At 43.4% G+C, this 14,261-nt stretch overlaps 1 protein-coding gene across 1 annotated transcript in view; it reads right to left on the bottom strand.

Annotated features, from left to right (window-relative positions):
• NIBAN1 (niban apoptosis regulator 1) overlaps positions 1-14,261 on the bottom strand; it is a 182,140-nt gene that overhangs the window by 77,049 nt on the left and 90,830 nt on the right. The window contains exons 4-5 of the mRNA XM_055419109.2: positions 11,087-11,201; positions 6,957-7,124 (exon numbers count right to left, since the gene is read on the bottom strand). Coding sequence (XP_055275084.2) covers positions 6,957-7,124; positions 11,087-11,201 — 283 coding nt within the window. The remainder of the gene's footprint in view (positions 1-6,956; positions 7,125-11,086; positions 11,202-14,261) is intronic.

Here is a 14,261-nt window from a genome sequence, read left to right as displayed (position 1 = left end):
TGTATTTGCAGAGCCTGTACCAGGCACCAGGCCTTCAGCCAATGGCTTCTCCTCTGTCTTCTAGGAGCTTAAAAGTTACACCCTCTCTCCGAGGTTAGTTGTGGCTTCGATGACCACATGCAGGCTGCTGACTTCCCACCTGTGTCTGCACTCGGAACTGTGCTCCTGCTCTCCAGCCTTGTCTAGGCATCCATTTACAAGACTCTCTCACCTGGATGATCCTAGACTTCCCCAGCTCAACACCTGCAACACTGAACACAAACTTTCCCTGGAGACTGCTCCTCTTTTTTTCTTTTTAATTAATTAATTAATTTGGCTGCTCCATGTCTTAGCTGCAGCATACAGGATCTTCGATCTTAGTTGCAAGATTTGGGATCTTTCAATAGGGGCATGTGGGATCTAATTGCCCTAACCAGGCGTTGAACCCAGGCCCCCTGCACCGGGAGCGTGGAGGCTTAGCCACTGGCTGACCAGGGAAGTCACTGAAGCCTGCTCCTCTTTCACACAAGGTGCCCGTCTCAGAGAAAGGCAGAAACCTGAAGCCCTTCCTTGGGTTCTCCCACCGCCTCACGCTGCACATGATCTAGCCTTAAGTTCTGTTGATTCTACTTCTGGATATCTCTCTTATTCAGCCACCTCTTGCCACCTCCACTGTGGCAAGCTGCCTCGTTGGTGCAAGCTACCCCTATCTGTTGCCTGCCAAAGCTGCCTAAGTGGCCTCCTGGCATCCCAGTGGCTACCTTCCATCCACACTGCCCACACAGCAGCCAGTGTGTGTGACCTTTCTAGCGTGAAAATATGACTGACTTGCTTCTGTGCTTGGAACCCTTCAATGGTTTCCAATTGGTGCTCAAATCAAGTGCAAATCCCTTAATATGCTTTATACAGCCCTTTATAGTCTGACTCCATCTCTCCATCCTCACTTGGCATCTCTCTTCTCTCTGAGCATCAGCCACATGCAATTCTTTTAGTTCCTCTAATAGTCTATGCTTTGACTCTCTTCCAGCCCCAGCAAATCCTATTCCTCCTGCCAGGAACACTTTTCCCCCTTCCTGAAAATTCTTATGCCAAGGAATGATTTTCCTGAGCTGGAAGGACAGACTCACATTGATAATGATCATTATTCCACACTGCATGTGTACAGCCCTTTCTATATGCTAATAGTTTTAACTACATCTCTGTAATTACAAGGACCATATTTTCCAATGGTGTTGGAGAAGACTCTTGAGAGTCCCTTGGACAGCAAGGAGATAAACCAGTCAATCCTAAAGGAAATCAACCCTGCATATTCATCGGAAGGACCGATGCTGAAGCTAAAGCTCCAATACTTTGGCTACTTGATGTGAAGAGCCGAGTTACTGGAAAAGACCCTGATGCTGAGAAAGATAGAAGGCAGAAGGAGAAGGGAAGGATAGAGGACGAGATGGTTGGATGGCATCACCAACTCAATGGACATGAGTTTGAGCAAGCTCCAGAAGATGGTGAAGGACAGGGAAGACTGGTGTGCTGCAATCCATGGGGCTGCAAAGAGTCAGACATGACTGAGTGACTGAACAATAACAACATCTCTGTAACTACAAGGATCATACTTTGCAAACTACAATTATGAACAGAATTTTGGACAACGGGACTGTCTTAGAACATCTTGGCTTTATGTCAGACCCATTTTTGTAGCAGTGGACATTTAGAACCATAGACTTCTCCCACCTGGGAAAAGGCCCTGCAGTAAGATTCCAAAAGGACAGAGGACAGCAATTGTTCTAGGCACGTGTCACATAATGGGACTCATTACGTAGCGGCACCCCAAATTGTGCCACTCTAGTATGAGGATTATTTTGAGCTGAAAACAACCAAAGCCCCAAAAGACTCAGGAAGAGCCTCTTAACTTCCACTTTGCTGACTAAAAGAATTAAGGTAGGAGGACTGTCCTAGAAAGAAGATATCACCATAGATAAGTATAGTAAAGTATTAGGTGTGGTAGACAGAGAGGAACCTAGCAAAGCCTTTTGATCAAAGTTCTCTGTGTCCCACGGTCGTTTTTAACTTTTTATTTTGTATTGGAGTATAGCTGATTAACACTGTTGTGATAGTTTTAGGTGAACAGCAGAAAGACTCAGCCATACATATCCATGTATCCAGTCTCCCCCAAACTCCCCTCCCATCCAGGCTGCCACACAACACTGAGCAGTTAGTTTCTTGTGCTGTACAGTAGGTCCTATGGCTATCCATTTTGAATACAGCAGTGTGTGTACACGTCCAGTCCAAACTCTTTAACTATCCCTGCTCCCCTTCCTTGCCCCTGGCAATCATAAGTTCGTTCTCTGTGAGTCTGTTTCTGTTTTGTAAATAAGTTCATCTGTTCATGTCCTTTTAGATTCTGCATATAAGGGATGTCATACCACGTTTCTGCTTCTCTGACTTACTCACTCAATATGACAATCTCTAGTCCATGTTGCTGCAAATGGCATTATTTCATTCATTTTGATGGCTGCATGATATTCTATTGTATATATATGTACCACATCCTCTTTATCCATTTCTCTGTTGATGGATGTGTCTCACTGTCTTTGGATGGCCAAGCAAACATTTGTTCACCAAACATTAACGCTTCTATCTTCCTATGAATGTAGAACCCTGAATTACCTTACTTCCCTTTGAAGCCTCAGACCCCTCACTTCCTTCTCCATAGTCCAGAAAATATATAAATTTCACCATATCTTGCTGTCTTTGAAATTCTTCATACTTAAGTGAACTCCCCATCCACGGGTTATAAATTTGGTTTTCTACCGTTAATCTATCTTGTGTTATTTTAACTGCCAGCCAAAGGGGAAATTTCTCCTCCCCTTACCCCCTCCCACAGTGGGCTTGATATTTACTCCAGTGTGTTGGAGGGGGATGCTAAAGATTATCTTGTGGAATTTTCTTATGCCTGCTCAATGAAACAGTGTCAAAAATAAAAACCATAGAGGCTTCCCTGGTAATCCAGATGTTAAGAATCTGCTTTTCAATGCAGGGGACGGAGGTTCAATTGCTGGACTGAGAACTAATATCCCACATGCTGTGGGACAACTAAGCCTGCACTTTACAACTAGAGAGAAGCCTGCATGCTGCAACTAAGACCCGATGCAGCCAAAAATAAATAAATATGTAAATATTTAAATAAGTAAAAAATTTAAAAAGTAACAACAACCACACACATACACACACACCTCTGTGCTCCTTAGGAATGTAAATAATCTTTGAGGCATGCAAAGGAAGCACCATCTCTTGAAGGAAAGAGGGGCAGAGAGCTCTCTACTTGTCCTTACCCGCCTTGGAATATAGCCTTATTGTCCAAGAGCAAGGTGTAATCAGGCCCTTGTCAGGGTTAAATAGGGATAAACCCCCTCCATAAGGAGGAACAGAAGAAGTGGTTCCAGATTCAGAATGAATGGACATGGGTACCTAGACCAGTTTGAACCCAGAACTCCCAGGGTAAGTGGTCTGGGCTGTATGGTGGGATTCAAGCACAGTGCGAGGTATCCTGGGACACCTCCCATCCCGCCAAGTGACAGAAATCCTGGGTGGAGCTTACCTGAAGGTAATGAGATGATCTTCCCTGAAAGATCTCTTGAGGGCATTATGCTAAGTGAAATAAGTCAGACAGAGAGAAACAAATACTGTACGATCTCACTTACATGTGGAATCATTAAAAAAAAACAAAAACTGAACTCATAGAAGCAGAGAACAGATTGGTTGTTGCCAGAGGAGATGGGGGTAGGATGAATGAAGGGGGTCCAGTGTACAAACTTCTAGCTATAAAATAAAATCAGGGGACGTACTGTACAGGATGGTGACTATCGTTAACAATACTGTATTGTATATTACAAAGTTGCTAAGAGAAGAGATCTTAAAAGCTCTCATAAGAAAAAAATTTTGTTAACTTCTTGAGGTAACAGGTGTTAACTAAACTCGTGCTGATCATTTTACAATGACCATATATTAAATCATTACGTTGTACACCTGAAACTAATAGCAATACTATATGTCAATTATATCTCAATAAAACTAGAGGAAAAAATATCCTTGAGGACTGTGAATGGATGGATCAATAGCGGCTCAGCATCAGCTGCTAGGATATCTCAGACCTAATTCTCAGCGGTGGCACGTGCTGGCCTGAGAACCCATCGACAACAATACCAGCGTACAGCCCAGACTCTGGTCGCCTGGGGATGGCGGTCAGCAGGCTCTCCGCAGCCCCCTCAGGGTTTCTGGTCCTATCACAGCATTCATTTGATACCTATTTCTAACGTCTTCAGGTAATTATGGAAAAAAATAATGGTTAACTGGGAGTTTGTGAAATCTCTGAATGGTTTACTCAAGATCCTACAATGAATAACAAAGAGAGATTGAAACCCCAAAAAAGTGACTCAGTAAAGATGAGTGGTACATTGTGTGGTCAAAAACAAAGAAACGGAGGCAGGAGAGGAGAGATCCATGGGCTCATTGGCCCATGGCCATCAAGAACAGATTTCTACAATGTTCTGATGGTCTCTGGTTCTGACAGGAGCCACGGGAAGGTCTGCCAAGTCTGCAGAAAACCTCAGTGAGTTTTCTGGACAGAGGAATGTGACACAGAAGAACTAGGGCCACGTGACTAGACCTCTTTATCTCAATGCCTTTGATAACATACTGGAGAGCAGAGTGGGGTTTTGAATCGACTGATATCTTCCATAAATGGACTCTAAATGCAGGCTCACAATGCTTCCAAAAACTCCCCAGGGAAATTCCTATTATGTACATGGAGGGAGAATGAAGCCAGCCCCATCTGGCGGGGTAGAGAACATTCTCTGCTGAGTGAAACTTCATGGTTCTTGTGTTCCGTGCCAACGGCATGTTCATACTAGACCATGGCCCTGCACACAAAGGGGCAGGTGAATTGAAGAACTGAGTAAGATGGTGCAGGCAGTGCTGGGCAATTCTTTGCTCTCTAAAACATCAAAACCACAAGGCAAGATATCAATAAGGGTAACATTTCTATAAAGTCCCACATGAGTTATGAGCCAGTATTATGACGAATGTTACTCAGAGTTGCTATCGCAAAATAGAGTGACATTATCTTTTCCATTAGCCTCCTATCACTGCACCAGCTAAAATCAAGAACGGGTTGAGAAGCATCACTAGCAACTTCTGTTCTGTGGAACTGACACTCTCAGAGAAACCTCAGAACTTTAAAGTAAGTGTACAATACGTGTGTGTGTTCAGCTGTTCAGTCATGTCTGACTCTTTGTGGTCCCACAGACTGTAGCCCACCAGGTTCCTTGTCCATGGGATTTTCCCACCAAGATATTGGAGTGGGTAGCCATTTCCTTCTCCAAAGTGTACAATGCAATTAGTTTTATCAGGAAATAAAGGCACAGAAGAATGAGGTGACTCAACTCAAACGTCACCTGCCCCGAGAGGCCTCCTCTGACCAGCCTTCTCCATTCTTCCCTGTGCAACAACTTCTGGTTACTCTGTGACACATATCTTTGACAACCATCCAGTTGTCTTCTGAATTGGTGCATGTGTTTGTCCCTCCTTCCTGTTTGAATGTAGACTCCAGAGAGAGGGAATTTGCATGGTTCATTACTCTGTTCCTAATACCTTTAGAGAGGCTCGCACAGAGTAAGCTCTCAATAACATTTGACTGGTTACCTTTCCAACTGCCAAATGACAAAGAGCTCAATTATCTGTAACAGAAGGCTTCGTGGAGTCCAGAAAAACCAGTATTCATATTAACTTTTCAAAAATATCACATACCAGAATGAGCAGTCTTTTTTTATTATAGACATAACAATTAAATCAGTATATAGAGGCAACATGGTCTGAAGCAATGCCACGCCAAGTGTGGTCTGTGGACCAACAGTATCAGCATCCCTTGGCAGTTTGTTAGAAAAGCAAAATCAGGGCCCCACCACAGACCCAGTGAATATCTGTAGGTGGAGCCAAAAAATTCTGTTCAGCAAGTTTTCCAGGTGATTCCTATGTACCCTAAAGTTTTGAGTAACTAATTCAGAAATAAAAGTGAGAAAAATGAAATGTCATAAGGACCAGGATTTTCTTAGGGACAACTGGTTCATTCTTGATGTCATTGCGATTTTTTTAAAGTCAGGGCAGGGGCCTCCCTGGTGGTCCAGTGGTTAAGAATCCACCTTGCAATTCAGGGGACACTGATTCAATCCCTGGTCCGGGAAGACGCCACACGCCACGGAGCATCTAAGTCCAAGCACCAAAACTACTGAAGCCCACATGCCTAGAGTCTGTGCTCTGCATCAAGAGAAGCCACCGCAGTGAGAAGCCTGCTCACCGCAACTAGAGAAAGCCCATGTGCAGTAATGAAGACACAGCCAAAAATAAAATTAAAATAAATATTAAAAAAACCAATCAGGACAGAAGAGGAGGAGGAGGCATTATACTCAAAACCGTATACATGAATACGGTGCTCTGCCTACATGGGCCCTCAGACACCTACTTACGTCCTGCTTCACTGAGGCTCCGCTGCCCTGGGCTTCCCAGATGGCACTAGTGGTAAAGAACCTGCCTGCCAATGCAGAAGACATAAGAGACGAGGGTTCGATTCCTGGGTCGGGAAGATCCCCTGGAGGAGGAAATGGTAACCCACTGCAGTATTCTTGCCTGGAGAATCCCATGGACAGAGGAACCTGGCGGGCTAGAGTCCCTGCTGTCGCACAGAGTTGGACATGACTGAGCAACTTAGCATGCACACACACACACACAGCACACTCTGCCCTGACTAAGCAGCTAGCAAATTGACTGCGCCCTTTGTGGACAAAACTCACACTTCACTCAGCTTCCCTCTCCTTCCCCAAGGCAACACCATCTGTGGCTCTTTCAAGAAATCATTCTACAGATGACTGACCAGGCCACCCGAGAAAAGGCAGCCCAGCTGGGACCAGCGGGCAGCCGTGCCGTACCATGATTTAGATGTCTGATGCAGTCACTCAGGAGAGCACTGAACTTCTTCCGGTTAGCAGCCTCCTGGAAGCAGAAGTAGCCGTGTCTGAGGAAGGGCTGCCACAGGTACACCGGGAATTCCTTGGGCAGGACCACAAAGGGTTGTGTGTTCTCCTTCTCACTGGACGCTGAAGAAACATGGAAAACACCAAGACATCTTAAAACGTGTTTCTTACTTAAAATTCCTATTTCAGGCTGTGAGAGCTTACTTCAGGCTGTGGGGCAGCCAATGGGCTGAAAAGGTGGTATGAAATGTCTTCACAGGGTCGGGGAAAAGGAGAGTCCAGGCTCCCCTTGCATCCTGCCACCAGCTTCCCCTGCCTCACTTGAGCAGGAAGCCTCACCGTCGATCCACAGGGACGGCTGAGGTCATCAGACACAATCGAGCTCAGCTTCCCCCCTGGAATGAGCCACAGTCAGAGCTGGGTCTTTCCTTGGTTGCCACTGTGTCCACCTGTTGGACACTCACCCTACCAGCTCCGGATTCACCAGGTCTGCTCTCTGCTCTCCACTCTCTTCCCGTCCCCCCGTCACTGCCAAACCAGCATGTGCAGCTTTGATGCCATCAACTCCTATTTTCACCCTAGACGTGTTCCTTCTTCACCGGCCCCCAAATCAAACGGCCTAGGTCACTAATGTCATTCTGACTGCCGGCTTACAGCTTCTTCTTTATTACCCACCCTTTCAACCTGATCGGAAATTATCTGTTGCAGCCAGTTACCCCTTCCTTTGAAAACATTCTCTTCCCTTGACTTCCAGGAGCGTGACCTTCATGCTTTTTAAATATCGCTGCCCCTTTTCACTTTTATTGGTTCCTCTGCCCCTTTTCTCCATCTCTCTCTCTGAGCGTTGGTGCCTGCCCTGTTCTGGGTTGGTTTCGGGGGAGGTATTGTCATCCTTCCTGTGACTTTGCATATTGCTTCTGCAGTTCATGCTTCCTTTTCCTCCTTTCCTTCTATCATACTTTTGCATAGAAAACTCTTTCATCCTTTGAAACTCAGTTCAAAAGCCATCTCCTCTGGGATGCCTTTGTTGGCACCACCCTCTGCCACCAGAGACAGAGTAGGGTGCTCCCTACTTTGTCTTCCCAAAATGTAATGATCTATGTTTGTGTCTGGTTCCCACACTCAGAGTGAGGGACATTAAGTGAGATAAGCCTCCCCCTCCTCCAATTAGGGCTTCCCCAGTGGCTCAGAGGTAAAGAATCTACCTGCCAATGCAGGAGACCCAGGTTTGATTCCTGGGTTGGGAAGAGCCCCAGGAGAATGAAATGGCAATCCACTCCAGTATTCTTGCCTGGAGAATCCCGTGGACAGAGGAACCTGGCAGGCTAGAGTTGGACATGACTGAACGACCAAACAACAACCTCCAATTAATCCTCCCCAGAGGCAGAACCACTGCCCTGGAGCTCCTTGAAGACGCAGGCTCCATCGTACGTATCTCTGCATGCTCCACTCATAGCACACAAACCTAGTAGATGTTGTACTACAGTTTGTTAAATGAATAAATATGCTATGTGGTCCTAGGAAATTTTTAAAGCCTTAAACAATAGAACTTTCAGCCCTTTCTTCAAAATCAATTCCAAGAAACTCAAGTTGAGCCACACAATTACTCAGATCATTCCATTTCTATGATATTGCATTCATTTAGATGAGCCCCAGCTTGTTTCTCGAGTCGTGGAAAACAAGCAGAAGGAAAAATGAATTCTGGGCTCCCTGCCCACATAATGGGCACTATCTCAAAGGAAGCAAGGGGAGAGGGACCTAGTAACAGGCAACTGAAAGCACTGGGCATACCAAGAAATGGATCATAACCATGAGGAAAGCTGCAGAACAGAGTCTTGCTACCGGCAAGCTGAGATTGGTTTAGATATAGAATAGATTTCCTGGGGCATGCATGGGAGTTCCATTTCTGAACTTAATAAAGTTGAACTTGTTGGGAGCACAATCTTGAGCTCACCAGTCCCAAGCAAAATACCAAGGAATGAATCAGCATACGAATGCCAACAAATGAATAAATGATCGAATACTGTAGCAGAGACCTCTGGCTGTAACTCATTTCTGTCCTCTCCTCTTTCTCAGTAATGAAATCCCTGATTTTTAGTTTAGCAAGTGCCTGCAAAGACCAAAGACTACATTTCCAGCCTCCACTGCAGTTTGGTTTGCCGACGCCACTAAGTTTTGGCCAACCACTGTGTAAAGAAGACCCATGTTGATAAACCCTTTAGTGCTTTTTCTCAAGTGGAGTTAATTCCTCCAGTCTTTATGGTGCCTTTATTCTTTTCAATAAAATTAGAATCACACAGCAATCACAGTTTGTGAAACAACACTCTTTGCCCTTTCCAGGATGTCACAATATTGTATAAACAATTGAAAGCAACATTCACCCTTTACATTTCAAAACTTTAGCAAGCCCCATAAAATTCATTTCTATTGTCCTCTAGTTACAACTAACTTAACCTCTTACAATAATTTTCCAGATGCCATTTTTTCCAGTCTGCATTTTTTCCGAGTTACAAGGATATCACAAATGATCTCCTCTAGAATATTCTATTTTTAAACTGAGAAGGCCACAACATACAATTTAAAGAGTCACTGAAACACCCAGTCTGAAGTTCTGGGTCAAGCGGCTGTAGTTACCCAGGCTGGTGTTTTTATTCCTTTTCATTCCTTCCGATTTGATCTCATCAATAAATCAATAAATGTATTATCTGCTCTGACTGATTTCATTGGAAAGTTCTTTTAAGAGGTTCTAAAGAGTCAACATGTTAGTATCCCCATTTCTAGGGGCCACTCCAGAGCAAGATAACATGTAAGTAGACATTAAAAGAAAATATAATAGTACATATAGTACACATAAAGTGTTGTTTTAGCTTGAATTACTTAGTAAGAGTTTGTTAATCTAGGTTTATGGTTCATATACTAATCCTATAATAGTGTTATTAAAAACACTACATTAAGCATTCAGCACTGAAATAACAATTGATAAAATTATTTTACATTTTTCCCCATAAATTCAAGTGAAATGATCACACCTATTAATAAGAACCAGGACTCTCTTCAAGAAACTAATTATTGTGTGCTTTGATTTACACAAAGCCAGATGGAGTTATCACATTATCCACAGTTCATGAATCTCTATGAAACGCTCTATTTGGTCTGTATATTATCCCTTACACTCTCGGCATGGAAAAAGTGAAATGAATGAGAATGAAAGTATGTTAGAGTTGGTAATAACCTCCTAGATTTTCAATTTCAAGTCCCTAGAGTTGGGAGAAAGAGAATTCAAAGAGGTTCAGCAATGGCTAAGGAAATGCTTGATACGTGTCACAGAACCAGAGGAAAACCCAGTCTTCGAATTCTCAGTTCAACGCTCTTTCTACAGCGGTATTCAGCTATTATTTATAGATATCCTAATTAACGTAATGCTTTTTTACATAGTACCTAAGAGTTATTACTCTAATGTCTAATGCCTACTAAAAGGATTTTGTTAACTTAGGATATTTTATTGCAAATCATTCTAAAATTAGAAAAATAACGTTCTCTGACAGGTTTTACTGAAAGATGGGATTGTACATTTCACAGACTGGGCCCGACATATTTATTTTTGCTGTCCTGTGTGAAGCTTGCAATATATTCCAAAGCCTCAAGGTATCTGACCAACGGTACATTTTCTGTATGCTAGAAACACAGTGACTGACTTGTGTATTACCAAATATGATTTAAAGTAATAGAAGTGGTACAAGGTTTACCTGAATTAGAGAAATTATATCTTCCATTTGCCTAAGGAGAATGTGTGTCTAGCCCAGGGTTCCTCAACCTTGCCCTATTGATATTTAATGCCAGATAATTCTTCACTGTCAAAGACAGTTCAGTGCATTGTAGGATATTTAGCAAGAATTACTGGCCTCTATTCATTAAATGTCTATTGCACCATCCTCCCAAGTTGTGATGACCAAAAATATCTCCAGATACAGCCAAATGTCCCTGGAGAGTGAAATTCCCCCAGCCCCACACTTGAGAAGCACTGGTCTAACTAAACAGAACATGTTTAGGAATTTTGTCTTGGGAAGAAATGCTCAGTAACTCACCAATAGGGTCAGGGAAATGCCGATCAGATAATAAACTGTATTCATCTTCTGAGGTTAGCACCTTGCCACCAGCTGGAAGAATTCGGCTTTTAGGGGGAGCTCTTTTCTGATAGGCCTAAGAAAGGAAAGGCAAAAATGAGTAGACTGTTTCCTCATTGGATTTTTGGGAAATATCAGGAATATTAGAAATAGACAAACCCAGACACCATACACTCAGAGATAGAAACTCCCACACTATATCATTGAGTATGAGCCATTTATACAAAAATTATATTTTGCACCAGAAGCCTCTGTCTTAGGAAACATCAGGACTTGCTCTAGTACCAAAAAAGAAAGAAAGGCTCTTACACTTTTCACTGGCTATGTTCTGGCTGTAGTGATTGGGACAGGGAAGGGCACATGACCTCAGCATGTCCAATCAAGAGTGAGTGTTAAGGTCAGCAAGAAAGGTTCTTACAGTTTCCACTGGTTATATCTTGGATGCAGCAACTGGGTCAGGAATGATCACATGACCTGATTCAATCCAATCATAGTGAGCCTCAGGAATGCAAGTGAGACTGACAGAAATCCTCAGCTCTGAGAGGAGGTGAGGACAGGACACTGGGCTGCCATCTTGTTACTATGGAGAAGTCTGAAGGTTTCTGACCATGGAGATTTGGGCCTGGTAAGGAAGCTAGGCTGAATGAAGGCAAAGATTTCAGATGGAAGAAAGAACAAACTGAGTTCTGATATCACTGGAGCCATGAATCCAACCGCACCTGAAGCTGGGCCTGTGCCCTGGGAATTTTAGGTCAGGAGTCAACCAATCCCAGCCCTTTTTTCCTTTTTTTTTAAATCTTAAAATGCTCCCCCTTTTTTCTTTTTAAACTGAAGTATAGTTGATTTCATGGATCACAGCCTTGTCATGGCAAAGAGGCTTGTATAACTCAATAAAGCTAAGAGCCATGCCATGCAAGGCCACCCAAGATGGACAGATCATAGTGGAGAGCTCTAACAAGATATGGTTCACTGGAGAAGGGAATGGCAAACCACTCCAGTATTCTTGCCATGAGAACCCCATGAACAGTAAGAAAAGGTAAAAAACCATGACACCAGAAGATGAAGCCCCAGGTCAGAAGGCGTCCAATATGCTACTGGAGTAGAGTGGAGAAATAACTCCAGAAAGAATGAAGTGGCTGGGCCAAAGTAGAAAGGATACTCAGAGCTGGATGCATCTGATAGTGAAAGTAAAATCCAACGCTGTAAAGAACAATATCGCATAGCAACCTGGAATGTTAGGTCCATGAATTAAGGTAAATTGGTCATGGTCAAGCAGGAGATAGCAAAAGTGAACACTGATATATTAGGAATCAGTGAACTAAAATGGACTGGAATGGGTGAATTTAACTCAGATGACCATTATATCTACTACTGTGGGCAAGAACGGAGAAGGCAATGGCAAGCCACTCCAGTACTCTTGCCTAGAAAATCCCATGGACGGAGGAGCCTGGTAGGCTGCAGTCCATGGGGTCGCTATGAGTCAGACATGACTGAGCGACTTCACTTTCACTTTTCATTTTCACACATTGGAGAAGGAAATGGCAACCCACTCCAGTGTTCTTGCCTGGAGAATCCCAGGGACGGGGGAGCCTGGTGGGCTTCCGTCTATGGGGCCACACAGAGTCGGACACGACTGAAGTGACTTAGCAGCAGCAGCAGTGGGCAAGAATCCCTTAGAAGAAATGGAGTAGCCATCATCGTCAACAAGAGTCCAAAATGCAGTACTTGGATGCAATCTCAAAAATGACAAAATGATCTCAGTTCGTTTCCAAGGCAAATCATTCAACATCACAGTAATCCAAGTCTATGCCCCAACCACTAATGCTGAAGATAAATGGTTCTATGAAGACCTACAAACCCTGTAAATAACAAAAAAGATTTCCTTTTCATCATAAGGGATTGGGATGCAAAAAGGAAAGTCAGGAGATACCTGGAGTAACAGGCAAGTGTTGCCTTGGAGTACAAAATTAAGCAGGGCAAAAGCTAACAGTTTTGTTGAGAGAACACACTGATCACAGCAAACACCCTCTTCCAACAACAAAAGAGACAACTCTACACATGGACATCACCAGATGGTCAATACCGAAATCAGACTGATTATATTCTTTGCAGCTGGAGATGGAGAAGCTCTATACAGTCAGCAAAAACAAGACCTGGAGCTGACTGGCTCAGGTCATAAACTCCTTCTTGCAAAATTGAAGAAACCAAGGAAAACCACTAGACCATTCAGGTATGACCTAAATCAAATCCTTTATGATCATACAGTGGAGGTGACAAACAGACTCAAGGGATTAAATCCAGCAGACAGAGTGCCTGAAGAACTATAGAGAGAGGGTCATAACATTGTACAGGAGGCAGTGACTAAAGCCATTAGAAAGAAAGAGAAATGTGGTTGTCAGAAGACAAAGTGGTTGTCTGTGGGGGCCTTACAAATAGCTGAGAAAAGAAGAGAAGTGAAAGGCAAGGGAAAAAAATATCCAACTGAATGCAGAGTTCCAGAGAAAAACAAGGAGAGATAAGAAGGCCTTCTTAAGTGAACAATGCAAAGAAACAGACGAAAACAACAGAATGGGAAAGACTAGAGAAACCGGAGATATAAAGGGAGCACTTCAAGCAAGGATGGACATGATAAAGGACAGAAATGGCAAGGACCTAACAGAAGCAGAAGACATTAAGAAGCGGTGGCAGGAATATACAGAACTACACAATAATGGTATTAATGACCTGGATAAGCATGATGGTGTGGTCACTCACCTAGAGCCAGATATTCTAGAGTGTGAAGTAATGTGGGCCTTAAGAAGCATTACTAATAACAAAGCTAGTGGAGGTGATGGAATTCCAGCTGAGTTATTTCAAATCCTTAAAGATGATGCTGTTAAAGTGCTGCACTCAATATGTCAGCAAATATGGAAAACTCAGCAGTGGCCACAGGACTGGAAAAGCACAGATTTCATTCCAACCCTAAAGAAGGGCAATGCCAAAGAACATTCAAACTACTGCACAATTGTGCTCATTTTACAAGCTAGTAAGGTTATGCTCAAAATCCTTCAAGTTAGGCGTCAGCAGCACATGAACTGAGAACTTCCAGATTTATAAGGTGGGTTTAAAAAAGGCAGAGGAACCAGAGATCAAATTG

This window comes from Moschus berezovskii, chromosome 17 (genome assembly GCF_049115385.1).
Source record: "Moschus berezovskii isolate FMDL1 chromosome 17, NW_MosBer_1.0, whole genome shotgun sequence".
Classification (NCBI taxonomy): domain Eukaryota; kingdom Metazoa; phylum Chordata; class Mammalia; order Artiodactyla; family Moschidae; genus Moschus; species Moschus berezovskii.
The sequence above is the reverse complement of the archived record's forward strand: the minus strand, read 5'-3'. Positions and strand labels throughout refer to the sequence as shown.